The sequence below is a fragment of the Canis lupus genome, chromosome 10, assembly GCF_048164855.1.
Source record: "Canis lupus baileyi chromosome 10, mCanLup2.hap1, whole genome shotgun sequence".
Lineage (NCBI taxonomy): Eukaryota > Metazoa > Chordata > Mammalia > Carnivora > Canidae > Canis > Canis lupus.
In genome coordinates this window covers 4,155,725-4,177,141 of record NC_132847.1, presented here as the reverse complement: position 1 = coordinate 4,177,141, position 21,417 = coordinate 4,155,725, and the positions used below count along the sequence as shown (strand labels likewise).

Genomic DNA, 21,417 nt, shown 5'->3' with positions numbered 1-21,417 from the left:
ACCACTGTCTGCAGAGGCACGTGTGTGGGCAGGCAGGTGCTCTGCTGCAGGTCTTGCCCTTCCTCTCGGAACCTGCCTCTGCTCCAGGCTGCTCTCTGCTGGGGCCATGGCCAGGGGGGCTGCATTCTGGTCAGGCCTGGGGCCAGCCCCTTGCAGAGGGCAAGGGACCCGGCTAGGGCCTCACTTGCCAGCAGCCTCTGTGGTCATGGCCTGCTGGGAACGGTATGGTTCACACAATTCCATACTCTGTGCCCCCTGTACCACCAAGCTATGGGTTAGTCTCAGTTTTGTTTTGTTTTGTTTTGTTTGAGGAGAAAAGCCACCTCTGGGAGCATAAGGGCATGTGACTGCTTGGAGGCCCCAGCAAGGAGAACAGGATGTTAACCGGAGGTGGATCTAATGGTGAATCAATAGCGTCTGGGCACAAAAGGTCTGAGGCCAGTCGGGGAGGCTATGCTTCTGGAGACAGGGAGGAACCTCGAGGCTGGGGAAAGTGCCCCACTTGTGGGGTGACACCACAAGTGATGCACTGAAGGCCTCTGCTTGCACCTGAGAAGAAAAGACTCTGGGAGGCCAGCCACTCTACCAGTGCAGGACTTGTTTTCCATATTTGCATTTGAGCATTTTGCCAAAAGCACGTACCGTGGGATGAAAAATTTAAAAATCGCTAATGAATGATCATTAAAAAAAAAAAAAAAAAAAGAGAGAGACTCCCATTTCCTGGAGCTCTACTGCTTCTCTGGGGTCCCTGGGGTATTGGTCTCTGGGGGTTTTAAGAAGCCGGGGCCCTGGGTCCCCTTGCTGTGGCCAGAGGGGAGATTTGCTTACCCGTAGTCCTGTGGCCCCATCAGTGCCTCGCTGGCCAGGCTCTCCCTGTGGGGATGTGAGGTTGCAGCCATGTGCCCATGGCCACCCCATGCCCCTCTGCCTCCTAGTCACCAAAAAGCACAGAACCCACTTGCTGGAGCCCTAGGGGACTAATGTAGGCAACTGGCACCCAAGGAACAGGGCTCCTGTAAGGGGCCCCATGGCGGGTAGAGATGGGCAACCGAGGGAGGCCCTGGCGCCCGTGGCTACGAGATGCCCTAGGCACATGGCAGAGCTTGGAGGACGCCTTGTCACTCACCCAATGCCACCTGCGCCCATCCCCAGCCAGCCTCTGGCTGCCCATGGAATGAGACCCTGGGGCCCAAGCCCTCCCGGGACTCCCCAGTTAAGAGGGCAAATGGAGGCAAAGCCCTGTCACCCAACGATGGGGCCCCTGGTCTGCGCCACACACTGTAAGGCACCTTGGGCCCTGGGACGCCGTCCACACCATTTTCTCCCCGAGGCCCCGCATTCCCTGGCTCGCCCTGCAACAGAGACATTCGCAGTGAGTGAGTACCAAGGGCAGGGGAGGGGCTGCCTGGGCTTGCTGGCTTTGACAGACTTCTGGGGAATGTGCCTGAGCCCCTCTGGGCCTCAGGACTCCTCCCCAAACCCTGGGGACTCCGGATCTTGCCACCTACTCTAATCTGGGTCTTGGCGCATCGTTAGGGCAGCTCAGGGGCTCAAGAGACATTGTGGAGGCAGGCTGGCCCTCTCCAAGGTCTAGGAGAGCAAGGATGATACCCTGGTCCTAGCCTGGGGACAAGATACAGTGGGGGCCACCTGGGATGGGAGGGAGGAGGGCGTGAGGGTATGCGGGGAGGCAAATGGCTGGATGGGATGCCCTGGCCAGAGGCAAGTGGGGCCCAAGGCCTTCCCACTGCCTTTCTCTGGCCTGCCCCGGGCATCAGCATGTGCCCCTGGCATTGTGAAAGGGCCAGCTAGGAGCCTCCCCGGACAGATGGGAGCCATGGGAGGTGGGAGGCACAGGTACCTACCTTGGGACCTGGGGGTCCAGGAAGTCCTGGCTGGCTTGGCATCCCGTCATCCCCCTGAGGAGAGAGCAGCTGAAGCTACAGCCCTCAGGCCTGGGCATACCAGCCGGCTTTGGCCATCTCTCCCACCCTGCGCTCCCCTGCACACCAGTCCTCTGCTGGCACCGGCACCTGTCACCCTGGGTTGGGACAGGGGTGGGACAGAGCTCCGGGACCAGCGGAGAGCGTGGGCCAGCAGCTGTGCACCAAAGGAAGGGATGGCCAGATGGAGGAGGGGGGATTCATTGTTCAGTCAACAGATATCTTGTGAGCAATGTTGTGGGCTAGGCAGATGGGGTCTCTCACTCAGTGGGTGAGAGGGGCCTGAGGGCAAAGAAATATCCTGATAAACACACAGCACCATGCCAGGGGGTGGAAGCAGTGTTGGGAAGAGAGTGTAGGGAGTGGTGGGTTGGAGGGACTTGGAGGGATGGTCTCCTGTGGGAGGGGACAGATTTTTGGGTGGGGGAAGATAATCCCAGGCCAGTAGTTCCCAAACTGGAGTGCATGCCAGCATCACTCAGGGGGGCTGCTGATTAGACCCTGGCTACGAGTTCTGGTCGCCAGTTCTGATGGTGATTCCAAGTGATTCTCTGCCATCAGCCAGGTGTCCTATAGTTCAACCCAATTCTGATACTTGTCTACCTGGAGAGAGCATCCGATCCCACAGGGTAAGAGCCCAGTCCTACAAGAGTGTCCCCTCTTTCCCACTAACCCACACATTTCAGGCACCAGGAGTAAGCCTGGTTGTCACTTGTGCTTCAGATCAACCCCCTATGGATTGCAGATTCCTGCTACTTCCTCCTTGGGTTCCGTGAACTTGCTAGAGCAGCTCACAACACTCAGGGAAGCGCTTCACTTACTAGATTCCCAGTTTATTAGAAAGGATAGAACTCAGGAACATCCAGATGGAAGAGATACATCAGGCAAGGTGTGGGGAAGGGGAGCTTCCATGCCCTCTCTAGGGGAGCCACTCTCCCCAAATCTCCATGTGTTCACCAACCCATAAGCTCTCAGAACCTTATACTTTTGGGTTTTATGGAGGCATCATGACATAGGCATGAGTGATTAAATCGCTCGCTGGCTCTGGTGAGACTGGTTCAACCTCTAACCCTGGAGGGGTGGAGGGGTGGGGGTGGAGTGGTCCCAAGGTCACCTAATTCACATAACAAGACAACTTCAAATTAGGTTCATCACTCAGGATATTCCAAGGGTTTTAGGCACACTGTTCCAGAAATCCAGAGGATGGAGACCAAATATGGATTTATTGTAAATCCCTATATCCCCGTGGCCCACCCCTAGTGTCTCTGAGGTAGGCCCCCAAATGTGCCTGTCTAGGAAGCCCCTAGCGATGCTGATACCACCGGCCCCAGGTCCACACCTTGAGAACCACTGTCCAGGGCTCTGAAGTAGGAACAAATTTGCTGTGTTTGTGGAAAGGACGAGCAAGTGAATGAACAAACAAGATCCTGGTTTCAGAGATGGAGGCCAGAGCAGCCATCCACAGTGAGGACTCAGGGCTGGTGCCAACTTCCCTGTGGCCGCCCCCTGCCCCCGCCCCGGTCCTGCTCCATGGGGAGCCCCTGCTCATCTCCCCAGCTACTGCCCACACCCCCAACCCAGAAGCCCCTCCTGGGCACCCCTCACCTTCTTTCCAGGAATGCCGGGCTCACCCTGAGGGGGATGCAGGGGAGGTGCAAGAGAGAGGTCAGAGCCCTCAGAGCATGGCCCAAAAACCAGGCCACCTGCTCCTCTGGTGGAAGTGGCCCCAATGACTGGGTACTGCCCAGAGACCCCCAGCCCCTAGAGGGGTACACATGGATGGTGGGTCGGACAGTGCTGGCCTCCACTCCTGACTGGGTCATCCCTCTGGCCCCCCACCTGCAAGCTGAGTGACCTTGGATGAGTCACTGCCTGAGGAAGTGGGGATGTGAAGCCCCATCCTCAAGGGGTGTTTCCGAGATGAGGGAAAAAGCAAGGAAAGCCTTTCCCCTTGGGGCAGGCCACAGCTCTCTTTGCCACCCCTGCTCAGGGAGAGAATGACCTGTGGCTGGCAGCTGGGGGGGGGGGGGGGGCTGGGGAGCCCATGCCTCCCAGGCCTGGGGTAGGGGACAGGGAGGAGCACTCACCTTGGGGCCTGGGGGTCCTGTCAAGCCCTAGAAGAGAAGAGAAAATGTTAAATGGGCTGCTGGGAGCTGCTTCTGGGTGTCTTTCTCATGTTCAGTTTATAAAGGATAACACCAGCTGCCAGACAGCAGGGGATAGGGCCTCGCCTGCTCTAGGCCTGCTCTAGGCCGACTCCCGACTCCCCATGCCTAGGGCTGCTTCCCTGCAGATTGCAAGCAGTGTGGTGGGTGCGCTGCAGGGCTGGGGGCCTGGCCCATCGTTTCCCCACTGCTGGCTGTGAGTGGGACAGGGGCTTCCGGGCTGGGCACCACGGTCCTACCAGCCCCAGATACTGACCATGTCACCGTCCCGTCCAGCCTCTCCTTTGGGACCCTGAGGAGGCAGAAGTGGGGAGCCTCTTAAGGGGGTGCAGGGGCTCTGCAGTTCACTGAGCCCCCTCCCCCTGCCAGGCCCTAGGCCAGGGCTCCAAGTGGTCTCTTGTTTTGTGAGTGGCTGTCATCATTCCCACTTTGCAGATGAGAACGTTGAGGCTCAGGGAGTTAGGTGCCCCACAGGAATAGGAGTGGATGAGCTCCTGGAGTAGCTAGCTGCCCTGAGAGGGGACCCTGGTGGCAGTCTGGTGGAGGAGCTGGCTCTGCATGTGAGGGGAAGCACTGGACTGAGTCCCTGCCTTAGGGGAAGGGCTTACAATGAAGTCTGGCCTCCGGGGTTTGGGTAGAACTACAGGAGGACAACTGAGCCTAACTATTTAATACTGGAGGGAAGGAAGAAAGGAGGGGGAGAGAGGGACAGAGAGGGACTTCCTGTGGAGGAAGTGACCACATACGGGTCTCAGGGCTGAAATCGCAGCCAAGGTCAGGTCTCTGGCTCTATTTGGGGTTAGGGTGTAGGGTAAGAGCTGGGTTTGGAGTCAGGGATCACAGTTAGGGTCTGCATAATAGCCAGAAATGAGGGTGTCGACCAGGATTTGGGAGTGTTTAGGATCAAGGTCTTAAATGGCATTTAGGTATGAGGCTGTAGTGGGTTTGTGCTGGATTGGGGTTGGGGTGGGGGTTAGGCATGGGCCTGGGTCTGGACTAGGGATAGGCTATGGCTGGGGATGTTTCTGGGTCAGGATTCAGAGTCTGGGAAGGTACAGAACCAAGTCTGGAGTGTCCCACCTCCATGTCCTCTCTTACCGCTGGGCCTTGTGCTCCTTTGGGGCCATCTTTCCCAGTGTCACCGGGAGGGCCCCGGGCCCCAGGGGGTCCAGGGGGCCCTGGAGGCCCAGCAGCTCCATCTTGCCCTTGGTCTCCCTGGAAGAGATGGGGCCCGGTGGACTGTGAGGAGGAGGGAAGGGGCTCCAGTCTCCAGAGAGAAGCCTCCACAGACAGACAGCCTGATGCCTTCCCTTCCCCAGCCCTTGGTGGGCTCAGAGGAAACCATTTGGTCACTGGGATTCTCACCACCTCTTAGTGGCCACATGAAGGGACAGGTCCCCATTCTTTGGCATAAGAGGCTAACTGGACCTCTTATACCCCAAGGGATGGGCCTGGAGCCCAGCTGAGAGATGAGATGATGAGAGATGAGATGAGATGAGACACGCTGGGTGCAGAAGCAAGCATGTGGGCCCCAGCGGCCCACTTCTTCCTGGAAAGGACCTTTCCAGGTCCTGGAGGACCTTCCTCATTGGTCAGCTCCTACTTTCTTAGGTGATGGAAGTGTGCTCTGGGTGCTCAACCAGAGAGAGAAAAATTCAGGCTCACACAAAACCCTGCACATGCAGGTTCACAGCAGCTCTAGGTGTGAGGGCCCCACACTGGAAGCGACCCAAATGTCCCTCAGTGTGTGAACAAGTTGGATGCATCTCAAGGGGATGACACCAAATGCCAATAAGCCAATCTCAAAGATGACCTACAGTATGGCTGCGTCTACACGACAGTGTTGACATGGAAAAGTCACAGTGATGGGGCACGGGTTAATGGAGGCCAGGGGTCTGAGATGGGGTGGGGAGGGAGGTGACTGTGGCAGCACGAGGGATCTATGGGTGTGATAGCATCGACCAGACTCAGACACCCAGAGGAGTAAAATGGCTGAAATCCAAATAAAGCAAGGGGAGTGTAACAATTTCCTGGCTGTGAGATTGTGCTCCGGGGAGGCAAGGTGACACCACTGGGAGGGGCTGGGGGGAAGTGGATGACAGGTACACGGGCTATTATTTCTTACAACTAATTGTACACCTACAGTTATAATAAAGTAAAAAATAATATATTTAATATAGAAATATAATAAACATATAGACATAAGTATTATAATAATATAATATAATAAATATAATAAACATAATGAAATATAATAAAATAAAATGTTGGGAAAAAGAAAGAAGAATGTCGAAGGGTCATATGGTCCCTGTCATGCAGCATCCTATTTCCAACTCAAGGACCCAATGTTAGTACTAGGTCAGACCTCAGGCATCCAGAACCTTCACCTTGTGGCCGCATCTGCAAGGAGGGAGGACACGGTGCCATTGGCACTTCCTATTGCCTCAGTGCTACGTTTCCAGTACTGGCGTCAGGTATAGCAACAGGGCAAGCCTGGCTCACAGGGACGGCAGCCCCCAAATGTCCCATAGCCAAGCAAGGAAGAAGCCGCTTGTGGAGGGACCCCTGCTGTGTAGCCCAGCACTGATGAGCCAGAACCTCCCAAAAGCTGGCTCACCCAACCCTTGTGACCACCTGGCCAGGGCATTGCTATTGTCCCATTTTACAGATAGAGTGGTAGGGCACAGAGAGGGTGATGGTTTACCCAGGGTTACAGAGCAAGGAAAGGCAGCACTTCCTCTGGCCACCGAGGCAAGCGACAGCTTTTTGACACATTTGTAACCCTCAGATCCCATGACACGTAAGTTCGCCTCTCTAGCCAAGTGTACCTCAGAGACAGCTCATTTGTTTTCCCAATTAAAGTTAAGTGGAACTCTCAGTGTCCACCACTCAGGTGTGACACTGCCAGGGTCCCGACCAAGAGGCTGTGAGTCCAGGCCAAGGTGAAGAAAACCGCCGGGTTGGTTAGCTCGCCCGTGCGTGGGTGGGATGGTGGTGGGTAACTGCAGTTTCATTTTATGATGTGTCAGGAAGAATCTGAAGCCACCCACCCCGCTCTGCTCCCCCTCACAGCCCAGGGGCCCCACAATGGGCCACTGGCCTGGACTCTACGTATTGAGGAGGAATATGGGTTCAGACACTTGAACAGGCCCCAGGGGAGGTTTTTAGGCTTTGCTTTGAGTACTTGGGACATGAGGCTGGCCAGCCGCCTTGCCTGTGCGCTGGGATCGGATGGCTGAGGTCTAACCCTGGAAACACAGGGGTGGGTCAAGGGAGCACACAAACCAGCAGGCCCGGACACGCCACTGGGCCAGGCTACCTTGAAGATGCGGCGGCTGTACACATGATGCTCTCTACTTATAAAGCCCGGATGGAGCCGTGGGAAAACCATCTAGCCAGTGAGCAGGTTGTGTGGTCAGGAAGGCAGAAAGGTCATTTAGAAAAGGATGAGGTGATTTCTGGAGACAAAATCACTTAACCCAGCCCAGCAACCGAGAGAGGCAGACGATGTTCTCCAAAGGTGGCTGCTACGCCCCTTCCCATCCCAGAGGCCCCTTGCAATGGGACCCCAGCACTCCCCATCAAGGGCTGGGGATGCTCCTCTTCCCCCACTTTGACTCTGGATGGGCCCCATGAATGACGGGACAGATCGTACGCAGTAGAAGGGATGCCATGTCTGCTCCAGATATAGCTCCTCACTGGCCTGGCAGGTAGCTTCCAGCCTCCTGGAATGCTAGTCTTGGGATGCCCCTCGAGGAAGCCCACTGCCATGCAGGGAGAAGCCCTGACTGCAGAGATCATCCCCAGCCGAGCCGGGGGGTGGGGGGTGGGGTGGGGGGGTGGGGGTGGTGGGGGTGGGGGGTGGTGGTGCCAGCAGCCTCTGCCTTTGATGAGAGAGATCCCTCCCACTGCCCCACAGGATCCTGATGGACAGTGACACATTGTCCTTTTAAGGCTCAGAGCTTTCTAGGGTGTCAGTTGTTTCAGAGATGTCTAGAACCCTGGGACAGGGCACCTGGGTGGCTTAGTGGCCTTCGGCTCGGGTGGTGATTCCAGGGTCCCAGGATCCAGTCTAGCATTGGGCTCCCCACAGGGAGCCTGCTTCTCCCTCTGCCTGTGTCTCTGCCTCTCTCTCTGTGTCACTCGTGAATAAATAAATAAAGTCTTAAAAAAACAAAACAACACTGAGACAACAAGAGGATACCCATGAAGAGTGGAGAGAAGGCTTTGGGGAGAATCTCTCAGGACTCCCAGGCTGGGTGAGTTCTAGTGTGTTGAGGACTGAGCACTCCATTTTAGAAGATCAGCTTTCACACATCCACTAGAAAGTGAGCAAAGAATTTTTCTTGGCAGCCACAAAATTCAATGTGGGTGCCTTTTCTGACTTTGGGGACAATGTGTCGGCTTTTGGTCCTGGGGACTCAGCCTGGCCAGCCCCGTGCTCTCAGCTCCTACTCACAAGCCCCTGTGGTGTGGGCCCTCCTAGCCTGGCTGCACAAACTGGGCTCGGAGCTGTGTCATGGCCACAGAGCTGGGACTGGGACCCAGCCCACCCCTGGCTCTGCAGCTGTTTCTCCTGTCCATCCCCCACACTCAGTGCCCACCTCCCACCCTTGCTCCATCCCTGCCTCCAGTGCTTGCAGATGCCAGCTGGGGGTGACTCACTCACCTGGCTACAATTTCCACCCCATATACCTTCTTGAAAACACCTTGGGTACTTGATGGGATGAGCACTGGGTATTATACTATATGTTGGCAAATCGAACTTAAATAAAAACAAACGAAAAAAAAAAAAGAAAAAAGAAAGAAAAAGAAAACACCTTGGGAGTACACCATTCTGCTGCCCTCCTCTGGGCAGCTGCAGTCAGACCTCAGCCCCTGTTGTGGCAGGAAGGGGGGGGGGGGCGTGCGTCAAGGGCCACTTAAGTGACCCTCTGCCTAGATCTGCTTTGTGGGGCCTGCCCCACCGGGGTCTCCATTCTGCTTTGTTGAAGAGATCCCAGGATTGGCACGAAGCACTTCCGGGTACCTTGGGTCCTGGAGGCACTGTGGGCCAGGGGATCTATCTACTGTCCCCACCCTGGGTGCTGGGTGCCTACTTTTATCACTGCCACAGCAGCATGGGGCAGGGGCTGCCACTCCCACCTACCATAGTTGGAGAAACGGAGTCTCAGAGGGGAAAGCGAGTCGCTCAAGGTTACGTGGGCTGATAATGGCAGAGCTGAGCTTTAGGTTCAAGGCTGCCGATCCTGTAACCTGCCCAGGGTGCCAGCCATGGATGGTCTGGGGCCAGCACTAGCTCCACTGTACCCCCCTCCTCCATGCCCCCATCCATGGTGGTAAGTATGACTGGGATGTCTGTCTGCTAGAGACACCCATGTGTGCAGTGGGGGGTAGCCTCAGCCAGCCCAGGTCCTGGGGCTTCCAGCCAGCAGCCACTTCAGTGAAACCACACAGGGCAGAGTGTGGGTAGTGGGCAGAGCCTGAGGACCTGTGTGATATGTGTAAGGACCCAGAAGAAATGCTAGATGTGCCTTATTATACAATAACACGAAGTACATGGGGTGGGTGAGGGGGTCTTGCATCGGTTCTTACCCGAGGGCCAAAGTCTCCTGGTGTGCCCTAAGAATAAGAGACAGGAAGACAGATCACTGCTACTATTATTACTTTGTCATGTGTATTGAGGGTTTATTCTGTGCTCTGTTTTACTCACATCATCTCACCTAAGTGTAACAAACACATGGGTTCTGTTTTTAATCTCCATTTCCAATGAGGAAACTGAGGCACAGAGAACCTGCCCGAGGTCACACAGCCAGCACATGCAGGGTGTGCTGTCGGTGTGCTGTCTGTCGCCAGCCCCTAGATAAAGTATTCCCGCTGCGTCCTCTTGGAATCCTGGAACCTCAACACAGTGAGGCATGGTAATTACTTGATCGTTTTAAGTCACCAAGTTTGGGGGCGGTGATAGATGCCAAGACACCAAGTTGTCTCTGGTTTCGAAGCCTCTGCTTTGTTCAGCCAGAGCCAGCAGGGAAGAAATCACCGCTCCTGCCAACCGCAAGTGTGCCTCACGTCTACAGAGGACACTCAGACCATTACCTCGTGCAGTCTTCCCCCGTGGCTCTGTGAGGTTGCTGTAGCTGACAGAGGGAGAAACTGAGGCCCGCAGAGCCAGCTAACCCATTGAAAGCCATACAGTTGGTGGTGGAGTCCTGATGCAAACCTGATGCTCTGAGCTCTGGGTCCCACGTCCGGCCCAGCTCTGTTGGTGGGCTGGAACCCTGGCTGCCCTCATCTCAGCACGCACATCCCATCCCAGCGGGGCGCTGGGGTGGATGCGGCCCTGTTCACCCAGCCCTTCCCTAGAAGCATCCTGCCACAGCTGCGTCTGCTCTGGGCCCTTCCTGCTCTGATCCTGCTGTGGGACACTGGGTCTCCCCTCTCTCCCCTTCTGAGGCACTAGGAGGTCTCATTTAGTGCCAAATGTCAGGGAAGCCTTTCTCTCAGGGGCTGTAGAGATCACAGGGGCAGCAGTCCATCACCTGTTTTCCTGGGGGGCAAGCACTCCTCACAAAGAACACCACCCACAGTGACTGTTCGATCACCCCTGCCCAGGGCTCTCCTGGCATCCCCCTTTCATGATTACTTGCTTTAGAAGCTTCTCATTCTGGGAAGACTGTGCTTTGAGTTTTGTCATGTTCTGGTGCTGGGAGAACTCCAGTGTAACCCCTCTGGGACTTTAAATTGTTAAACATAACCATGGAACCACTAGGACGGGGGCACTATCAGTCCCACTTTCCAGATGGGGAAACTTAGGCTCTATGAGGGGATATGACATGCCCAGGCCACACTCTGGAGCTGGGGTTTGGAGGCAGTTTTCTGGTGTCCTTCATCATATCTACATCCAGACAGCTTCCAGCATCACTTACCTTTTCCCCTTTGGGCCCTGGAAGTCCCTGGAGAAAAAAGTTGCAGAAAGAACAGGCATGAGCGAGGAGGACTGGGCTGGCTCCCCTTCTGGTTTCCCTAAGGCTTTGGGGGCAGAAGGGCCTGTGAGGCTGAGCTGGGTGGGGAAGCACTTAAGTCTGTCTGCTGTTAATGAGGGTTGCCCTTGCTGGACAACACCTCGGTCTTCTGCATGAGGGAGGCAGGGGACTTGGGGGTCCCCCTGGTACCTCTCAGTTGGGGTAGGGGCACATGTGCTGTCACTTCCCCTGTGAAAGCAGAGCCCTCCCAGCTCAGCACCTGCTGTGCCCAGTGGCTGCTGAACCCTAACTCTCCATTATCCCTTCAGTGGGTAATGCTTTTGCTCATTCATTCACTTAACAATTGTCCATCCAGGCGGTCCTTGCATTCCTCCATCCTTTATTTTATTTTATTTTATTTTTTTCCTCCATCCTTTAATACTGCACATATCATCTGACCACTCCTCAATCACTTGTTTTATTTCATTCATTCCTTCATTCCCTTGTCTGCTCAACCATCATGAATTTGTCCACCCACTAACTCAGCTACTCTCTCATGCATCCGACTGTTGGTACAAATATTGACTTATTACCTCTTTCCATCCAACCATCTTTACTTCCTGCCATCTACCCACCCATCCACCTGTTCATCAACCCATTCATCCATCTATCCATTTGTCCTTCTATTCAACCATTCATAAATCCATCCATCCATCCATCCATCCATCCATCCATCCATCCATCCATCCACTTCTCCATAAATTCATTCATACACCCTTCTTTCCATCCACTCACTCACCCATCTGTTCATCAACCCATTCATCTTTCTATTCATTTGTCTGTCCTTCCATCCAACCATTCATCGATCCATTTGTTCATCCATCTATTCATCCAACATCCAGCCAGTCAGCCATCCATCCATCCATCCATCCATCCATCCATCCATCCATCCATCCTACCTTTGTTCATTCCTTCCATCTATCCATCCATCCACTCATCCTTCCACCCATCCATTCATCTTCCATCAATCCATTCATATATCCTTCCTTCCACCCACTCACTCATCCGTCTATTCAACCCATTCATCTGTCCATCCGTCCATCCATCCTTCCATTCAAATATTTATTATCCATTTGTTCATCCATCTATCCAACCATCCATCCACCCACCTGCCTATCTATCCACATCCAATTATTTATTTAATTATGCTGTCTCCCTGAGCAGCTTATTCATTCTGCTGAAAATGCCTGTGGACCCCAGGTTCCTCATCCAGGTGTTAAGATCTTACCAGCCCAATGCTTACCACTGAAGTGTTGAGACTGTGTCTGGGGCTGGCTAGGAGGGGCTTGTATGCTTTGAAGGCTGACTAGACGTCAGGAATAGTGCTATCCATACTTCTCCACTGGTTAATGTGGGGACGGTTAATTGACCGCACTTGACAGAGCCCAGGCTTGGGAGGTGAAGGGGCCTCCCCAAGGCTGTAGAGTCAGCAAGTAGTGGGTCTGGATTTGAATTGAAGTCTGATGCCCAAATGACGTCTCCATGATGAGCCAGGTTCCAGTGGTCCCTTCCCTCTGGCACCCCCCTCCCCATCACTTCCAGCCCCACAAGTGGCCTGTTCCCAGGACCACGTAGAATTGTCCTGTCATCACTTACAGGCTTGCCATCCAGACCCAGTGGTCCCTGGAAACGAGAGACAAAGAGCAGAGGTTACACACTGGAAAGGCGTTTCCTGTGTGTTTTATTACCCAGAGATACTACAGAGTATCAAAGACCAAAGCCTTACATCAGCCCATGGTCTGAATATGCTTTGCATGGACCTGGAGTAGAGGCATCTGGGTGTTTGCTGCCCAGAATCCCCTCCTCAGACAAGAGATCCTCTCTCCTTCCCCGGAACCACCTGCATCTGCACACAGGTGCGTGGTCACATTCCCTCAACCAGGGTGACTGGTTCAGGGATGAGCATCACGTCTGGAACTTTGAATGGTGGCCCTTTGGCGGAAAGAGGGCTCTCTTCTCCTGGTGGGGCTAAGGTGGAGCTCCTGGGGGTACCATGTGGCTTGAAAAAGAGCCAACAGAGAGGAAGTCGGAACTGAGAGACAGAGAGAAAAAACAAGGCAAAGGGTCTAAAGCTGAAACCACTAACCCCTGCCCACTTCTGTTCGTCAGCAGCTTTTCTTAAAGCCAGTTCAAACTGGGTTCTGCCACATGTAAGTTGGTAGGGACTGAACGTGTCTCCCCCAAACACATGTGTTCAAACCTAACCCCCAGTGTGATGGTGTTGGGAGTGGGTGAGGCTTTGGGGAGGCGATTAGGTCATGGGGGTGGAGGCTCATGAATGGGATAGTAGTCTCTTTATAAGCGAGGCTTCAGAGAGCTGCCTGCCTCTGTGTCCTCCACGTGAGGACGCAGAGAGGGGACGGCTGCCTGGGGCCCCGCAAGAGGGCCCCCACCAGAACCCAGCCAAGCTGGTGCCCTGACCTCAGACTTCCAGCTTCCAAGCCTGCGAGAAGTAGATTTCCGTAGTTTCTAAGCTACCCAGTCCATGGCTCTTTGTTGGAGCAGCCCAAACAGGCTAACACAGAACTGTAAGAATCTCGAAGGCTCTTTCAGTTCCCCGCACTGCCCTGGCCTTCGTAGGCCAAAGCCAAGGCCGAGAGAAGCAGCCCCCATGGGCACCCTCGCCCGTCCAGCCCCTGCCCACTCAGAAAGCCCCCTGAGCTCCACCACCACGTGAGAGTACACAGGAATCCAAGGGCAGGGCCGCAAACTGGGTCCATCTGGTTCCTGTCAAACCCACCCTCCTCCCTGCCATGGCCTCCTCATCCCCACAGACACCGCAAATGTTCTAGGCAGCTCAACTGCCCTGAGCCTTTGCACACGTCCCCTGCCTGCCTGCCTGGCACACCCTTCACCCCCTTGCATGCCATTTTCAGCTCAGTCACCTCCTCTTCTGTGAACCCTCCGGGCTTTTCCACTTCCTAGAGTCAGGCCAGCCGTCCCCACACCCAGCACATTTCCTTAGTGTGCACAGGACCTCATGCATTGTCACTGTGCTGACTACACGTCTTCCAGTGGATCCAGGGAAAGGGTTTGATCCCCATGTCTCCAGTGCTTGGATGAGGCCTGGCACAAAGCGTGTGCCTCTAAATGTGTGTGGAGTCAAGCCAAGGAAGGTAGCTACAAAGATGAAGCACGTGCAGATACATCTGGCATAAAGAGGAAAGATCAGGGGCAGGACAGACAAAGGGTGCCACCAGCTCTGAGCAGGGTGACAGCCTGCCAGGCTCTGTGGGGTACTGGGAAAGATGAGGGCATGCTACCGAGAAAGTAACATCCGGGGTTTTAGAGAGGGCACTGTGGGCAGAGACAGCAGCCCAAAGGCAGGGGGCTTGCAAGCGGAGGGGCCACTCTGCCTCAGCGTCAACCTCCCAGCCTGGTCTCCCTCACAGGGACAGGTCTGTCCCTGTCACCTTTGTGGCTGCACTCCCCGGCCCAGCACTGGATTCCTCACCACCAAGGCCAGCCTCTGCTTTTCGGGTGTCCTGTGTCCCTGGTTTTCCCAAGCTCTCTGCTTCTTTCCCATCTCCATGCCCTTGCATGGGCTGTTCCCTCTGCTTGCAGAGTCCTTCCCTGGCTCCTCCACTTGGGAGACACTCTGGCTCCGGGAAGCCAGTCTCTTTTCTCAGGCCTGCATGCTGCCTGGAAGCTGGCAGCCCTGCCTGCTGGGCCCAGCAGCAAGCAGCCAATCTCCCTAGCTCAATCACCAGACCTCCGTGCCCCAGGACAGCCCGTCCTAGGCCCAGTCTCCATCACTGAGGCTCACTGGGAGCTGCCCTTGCAGGGCTAGCAGGAGATGGCCCTGGATCCACATGCCTGAAGCTTCCACCCCTTAGTCTCCTAAAATTGGGCCCTGCACCTCCCCTCCTCCCCATGCTGGCGCCCTGCTAGGCCTCACCCAGACCTGATCCCCTCTGCTGCCACAGCACACTTGGGGTCCAGTCCCACCCTGGCTGTCTTCTAGGGGGGCTCTTTGTGGTCCCTATACTCAGTCTGAATCAGCACAGTAAGCCTGTAAGGCAAAGGAGCACCTGGGGGGCTCAGTGGTTGAGCGTTGCCTCAGGCTCAGGTCGTGATTCCGGTGTCCTGCTTCTCCCTCTGCCTGTGTCTCTGCCTCTCTCTCTGTGTCGCTCATGAATAAATAAATAAATAATCTTAAAAAAAGGAAGCCTGTAAGGCAGGTGTTCTCATTCCTGTCCTACAGAGGAGGAGACTGAGGCCCAGGGAGGGAAAGACCTTGCCCAGGGCCACATGGCCAGTAACAAGGCAGGGCTGGAGGCCAGAAAGGTGCTTTGGTTCTCTTTAGTGCTTTAGTCCTCTGGGTGCTAAGCCACCTGCAGTGGCCTCGCCTAGATTCCTGGCCATGCTACCCAGTCTGCCTGCCCTTGAGTGCCCTCAAAGCTTCCTGCTCCGTCCCACTGCCCCCTGGGGCTCGGCTGCCTATGGGCCCCTGGCCAACCTGTGTAGCGTGGCTGCCACCACAGATGCTGTGCTCAGGCCTTGTATACATCCCGTGGCCTGCTGAATTGAGCCCCCAAACAGCACCCTTCTGCAAATCTGCAGGGATTAGGGAAAAGCCATACTGCAAACTGAGATGAAAAAGAGACTGAGGTGCATCTTGGCACTAAGTTAATCTCCTTCGTCTTCACACGCTGGGATGGAGGACATAGTGAGCTTCCTGGCCAGTCACTGGCAGCAGCATGAGTTCAGGGGGCCCCTGAGTGGGGCTGGGACACAGTGCAGCGCTGGTCTGGGGAAGTGGGCACCCCACCCCTGGGGCCCCAGAGGCAGGGACTCTCCAGGGCAAGTCCATGAATGCTCTGGTACTCATCCGTATGGATTCCACTGAATCCTGCCTCACCCTTCTCAGCCTCTGCCCTCACTGCTGCCCTGTGAGGCGGGCACCACAGTCCCAGCCTGCTGATGAAGCAGCTGAGCCAGTAGGACTGCCCAGGGGCTGAAACAGGCCCTCCTCTCCATGCAGTGCTTCCTCTCCTGCAGCATAGGCAGCACGGTTGACAAGTGGTTGTCCCCAAGGAGCTGGGATGGAGCCCCGCAGGCCTTGCCTTCCTTCTGGGATTCCTGGTACCTCCATCTCACCTACTGAACAGACCCTCTCTGGACCCTCTGTCACCCTAGCTCTCCACCAGAGGGAGTGTTGAGTTGGACAGACACACTTGCTGTGTGACCCTGGGAGATCCAGTCAACCTCTCTGAGCCTCAGCATCCTCATTACCTGTTCTCCCAGGGCTGTTCCTGTCCTGGGTTCGCTCTAATTTTCCCCTAAACGCTGTCACACCACAGCCTTCTGACAGCTCTTGGGATTCAGAAAGAGATGCTCCAGGGGTCTTGGGTGCTGCTGGAGGCCCATGGACTTTCACCCATCATGCTGTTTCCTGGCCCCAACCTGTGCTTTCCCATTTCCCTCCACTGCACACAGTCCTGCCTCCACCTGGAGAACTCCTACTTATTCCTCAAGGCCCAGTGCAAATGGCCCTTCTGGGAGCCACCCCAAGGAGAAGCAGCATCCCCCTAGCCTGTCTGCCACTGAGCTGGTACCTCCTCCTTCTGGAAGAAAGCCCTATGACTGGGCTCCAGGAGATTTGTGAGGTGGTCAGAGGAGGCAGGCTCTGGAGTCAGACACATCTAGGACTGGATCAGGCTTTCCCGCATGCCAGCTGGTGCCCTGGGCCTCATCATCTGTAACAGGGAGATGCAGGCCTCCCTGCGTTGGAGGCCTGTGTGTGTGTGCACGTGTGTGTGTGTGTGTGCGTGTGTGTTCTGCTGAAAAGGTGCTACATGTGCTAAAGTATGCAGAAAGAGACAGGACAAAGCAAACGTCCTTCCCTTCTGCTCAGCTCCTCTCCCCGGGGGCAGCATGGGCACCATGTCTGCATGACCCCCAGGAAGCAGCTGATGCCTAGGGAAGCACATATAGGGCAATCTGGTGGCTGGCCCCATGAGGCACATCATAGCATTCCTCACTGCATTCCATGAAAGCCCTATGACATACACCTGAGACCTGAGCACCATCCCTATGGCCCTTCCCTAATACCTGCACTCTCCCATGCAATGCCCTGGAGAACTTTCTAGAATGCAAATCTGCTCTCCTGCTTGAACCCCTCTTGGTGGCCTCATTCCTGAAGGATAATGTTCAGACCACCTGATCTGGTGCCCAAAGCCCCCCTACCCCACACTGGGCCCTGGGCATGGGTCCTGGTTCAGCCTTTCCTGATTGGTCCACCACTGGGTCCCCAGCCAGGTTCTAGAATGTCGGCTGGCTGGATGTAAAGCACACAGAGCTGTAGGTGCCCTGCTTTTCTAGAAAAGTCCGCTGGGGAAGGGAGCCCAGGACATTCCCTTGGCTTGGACCCCACAGGAGGAATCTCTTGTTGCCTCTTCTTGAGAGTGACCTTGGGACTCCTGCCTCCTGGGAGGCTTCTGTCCTCTTTCAACTCTGAGATTATTCCTGGTGTTCCCAATGGCTCTTTCTGGTGGGTGTGAGAGAGCCTGCGAGGGGCAAAACCCCCAATTTTCCTTCCTAGGGCCTGCCTCTAACTGGCATCACAGACCACTTGGTTCCCAGGACTTAAGAGTTCTCAAAAAAAGTCAACGAAGTATGTAGTTTCCGATAAAGGCAGGTGATGTGATGAGCACTGGGTGTTAAATGCAACCGATGAATTATCGAATGCTACACCTGAAACTAACGATGTACTCTATGTTGCTAATTGACTTTAAAAAAAAAAGGGCAGAAGGTGCAGCCTGAGCAGTGATCTTGGACACACCTGCCAGGAGGCGGAAGGGAGGTCGTCCTCAATCCCCAAGAACCAAGACTGGGCGTTGAATCTGATGCTGAGCAGATCCCTGGGGCACACACAGAAACCCCACTGCCAGGCCGGCCTTGGGGACCAAGCTGACCCAGAGCCGGGGTCCTGGTCTGGGCAGGAGGCTCTGGGCTCATCTCTGTTGACGTACAGGCAAGAAAACTTGTGCCCGGGCCCCTGAGTTCTTTGTGTGGGGAAAGAGCTGACCCCTAAAGAGGCTGCTGGGTGACCAGTGGTCACTGGGAGGCGATAAGGAGGGAACTCAGTGGGGGCAGAGGAAGGAAACAGCCTGGCTTTGGGGCCAGATGGACCTGCCTGACTTCAGGCAGTGAGCTGATCCCTCTCATCCTGGGAAAGGCTGGGCCCTGGGCTGTGAACCAAGAAAGGACAGATCCCCACTCCTGGTCACCCTAACACTGTCTTGCCCAAACTGGAGTCCCCTGGAACACTGTCCTGCAGAGTGTTAAGGGGCTTGCTTGGAGAATGGGTTCGCCCGTCAAGTAAGTCTGAGAAACACTGAGTTACACGCTATGAAACAGGTTTCCTTCCTGCAAGTTGGGTCTGAACCATCGTCCTGCCTGTGGCCCTTCAGGACGGCAGCATCCCCAGGCTCACTGGGAGGCCGCGTGGACCATCTATTCACCAGGTGTTTCTGCAGGCTGGAGGGAAGCCCAAGCCTGGCTCTGGGTGCTCTGAGAGGAGGAAGACACCCCAGGGAGGGGCCTGGGATTGGTTTGAAGGGAGCCAAGGACAACCATGGGGTGGAGGGCCCGGTAAGCCTCAACCAAGGCAGGGCAGGGTCCACGCTGAGCGTCCTAGCTGACAACAAGCCAGTTTTGTGCAGAACAGGGCCACTTGGGAAGGTGAGCAGTCTGGACTAGCAGAGCCCCAGCCTGGGCGGAGGCACGCCCTTGGTGTCTGGGTCCTACCTGGTCAAGGCAGTGGTCTCCTGGCTCGGATCAGGGGCATCTCCCACAGGAGGAGCAGGAAGGAAGGCACCTGGGGCAGCCCGTGGATGTGGGCAGAGTGCTGGCCTTGCCAGGGTTCAGATCCTCTCTCTGAGCCTTAGTCTGCATGGGATGGGTGCTCCCGAGGGTCAGATGCCACACCACTGTGCCCACAGGAACTCTTCCCACCAGCTCCCTCTCCTGCCTGATCAAGCCATGGAATTTACCAGAGGTTTTCAACACCTTCTGCCCTCCACAAAACCCCACGGCTATTTACAAGCCTCAATTCTGCTTTAAATCACTCTATATCCCGCCCCCCGCCCCCACTTGCCCTGACTCCGTGCAGATCAGCAGAGCTCTGGGATGCTTCCAATGTGCTGCGTACGAGATGCAGGCCAGGCATGCAGAGAGAGCCCCTGTGTGCTGCTTTGGCTCCTTGCCCTGGCTCAGCGACCTGAGCCATCTAGAGCCTCAGTTTTCCTACCTGTAAAATGGAGCACATGTCTTTCTTCTCCCCAAGGACAAGTTTAACAGGAATTCCAGGTCTCTCTCCTCTCCCTCCTCCTCTGTCAGACCAACCCGAGGCACAAGACCCTGTAGCACCTGACACAGGCAAGGGGTCTGCATTGGCCCTGGGCAGGCGCAGCGGGGATGCAGTGGGCAGTGCTGGGATGTGAACTCGTGTGGTCTTCTGAGTGGCAGGCAGTGGGACTCTGCCTTCGTGGGTCTGTTCCCCCCCACCCGCCCTGAATATTTCCTAAGCAGTGTTCCCCAGAGCCATCTTTTGGGGGAAAATAAACAGGAATGGTAAAGGAGGGGAGGTTTCTTAGTGAAAGAAGTTTGGGAGGTGAAGTCTGCTGGTCCATCACTGAAGGCTCAGTGTGTATCAGCTTGGGGTGGAGGAAACTCCAAAACAAAAGGGCTGGGCTGACTGTTTAACCCATACTGGGGGGCGGGGGGGGGGGAGTTATTGGTTCTCTTCTTCCCTGTTAGCTGGGGCTCAGGCCTCCCAATCTGCCAGAGTCTCTGCTGAACTGACTTAATAAACTGGCCATGTTTAGATACAGACAGGAGTTGGATGCTCAGACTGGCTGGAGCGGGGTGGCTGTCTCATTGGCTGGCTATAATTCCTGCTGACGGCTCCTGTTGGGGAATGGAGCCTCCAAATTGCACCAGGATGGGGCCCCTGGATGTGAGGAGGCTTACCAGGATTATCAGTCCAGGGACCAGTAATTATGGTCCAGATGTTGACAATTCATCAAATTACAAGGCTGTTAGGCCCCGGGGTCCCAGCCTGGGACGTGTGCATTCCTATGTGAAGGCTCCCTCATTAGAGTGGGTGGGCAGGTCAGCACCATGTGGTCCTGATTTCTCAGACCAGGCTCCTCACACACATGGGCCACAGCAAGATGGTCCTGGTTCAGCGATTTCCCAGACTTGAATTTTGCCCTTAGGTCCAGCCCAGCTGCAGCTCGTGCCCTGTGGTGGTACCCGGTTCCTCCTGGGGAACTCTGACCTGGTATCTGGGGCACTCTGTAGAGCCACCAATTAATTGCACCCCAAACTCAGCCAGCCGTGAAGACTTTAGCTGGGTGGGGCTCAAGGAACCTGCTGAGGTAAGGGGGCTGCTCAAGCTTCCCCCCTTCTCTGTACGGTGATGGGCTGGCCGGAAGCCAGATTGGGTTTGGTCCGTACAGTTAAAAAAAAAAACAAAAAAAAAACAAATCCAAACCAAACTAAATGAATTAGTTGCAACATTTTAAAATTGTGATGTTCTACAACAACATCGAGAACTTGTACTTTTCTAGAAAAGTTGGAAGATGGTGCCCTCCCACCCTAGGGTCTGCTTGCCTGACAAAGCTGCTGTGCCAAGTGCTCCTGAAGCGTGGCCCTGCCACAGGACTACAGGCTCCGCCCACCCTACTGCCCCAGCCAGGTGACGTGCAGGCTCTGTAGAGGCAGCTAGGCTTGTCAGCCTCTGCCTAGAAAATCTCCTGGGTCCCTTTCAGCTCTACAATTCTGGTGAGGCCAGGAAGCCAGCTGGCTTCTATTTTGGGGAGAGGGCATGCTCAGTATATCCTGTGTGTGCTGGAAGCAATTATACATATGTCCATATTATACATCATGGCTGAAAGAGGGGGTGCTATGCCTTTGAACCGATCCCAAAATACCTGCTTAAATTACACATTTGCCTGCTACATGTCAGGTATCAGGACAAATCGTTCCTGGGTGGGGTAGAGGGAGTCATGAGCCTGACTCCCATTGGGGTGGGACCGTGGAGGATGGGCAGGTGAGGTGCACTGTGTGCGCCTGAGCGGTCTGGTCTCTGGCCTGGTTTCTCTAGCTCAGGCACGTGGGGATGGCCTGGTGGAAGGTACTGGAGGTAGCAGACAGGCTGGGGTACCCATTTTGGTGGCAGACTGTGCTAGGGTGAGGGGCTAGCAGGACAGAGCAGCTGACCAGATGGTAATGATCTGAGTGTGGTGTGAACCACAAAAGGGAGATGGTCTAAGA

General features: G+C 55.3%; 1 protein-coding gene across 1 annotated transcript in view; it reads right to left on the bottom strand.

Moving 5' to 3' along the window:
• Nucleotides 1–21,417, bottom strand: part of COL23A1 (collagen type XXIII alpha 1 chain) — a 322,014-nt gene that overhangs the window by 14,588 nt on the left and 286,009 nt on the right. Inside the window, exons 6-15 of the mRNA XM_072840567.1 lie at nt 12,730–12,756; nt 11,038–11,064; nt 9,704–9,730; nt 5,207–5,323; nt 4,365–4,400; nt 4,031–4,057; nt 3,549–3,575; nt 1,866–1,919; nt 1,290–1,352; nt 829–873 (exon numbers count right to left, since the gene is read on the bottom strand). Coding sequence (XP_072696668.1) covers nt 829–873; nt 1,290–1,352; nt 1,866–1,919; nt 3,549–3,575; nt 4,031–4,057; nt 4,365–4,400; nt 5,207–5,323; nt 9,704–9,730; nt 11,038–11,064; nt 12,730–12,756 — 450 coding nt within the window. The remainder of the gene's footprint in view (nt 1–828; nt 874–1,289; nt 1,353–1,865; nt 1,920–3,548; nt 3,576–4,030; nt 4,058–4,364; nt 4,401–5,206; nt 5,324–9,703; nt 9,731–11,037; nt 11,065–12,729; nt 12,757–21,417) is intronic.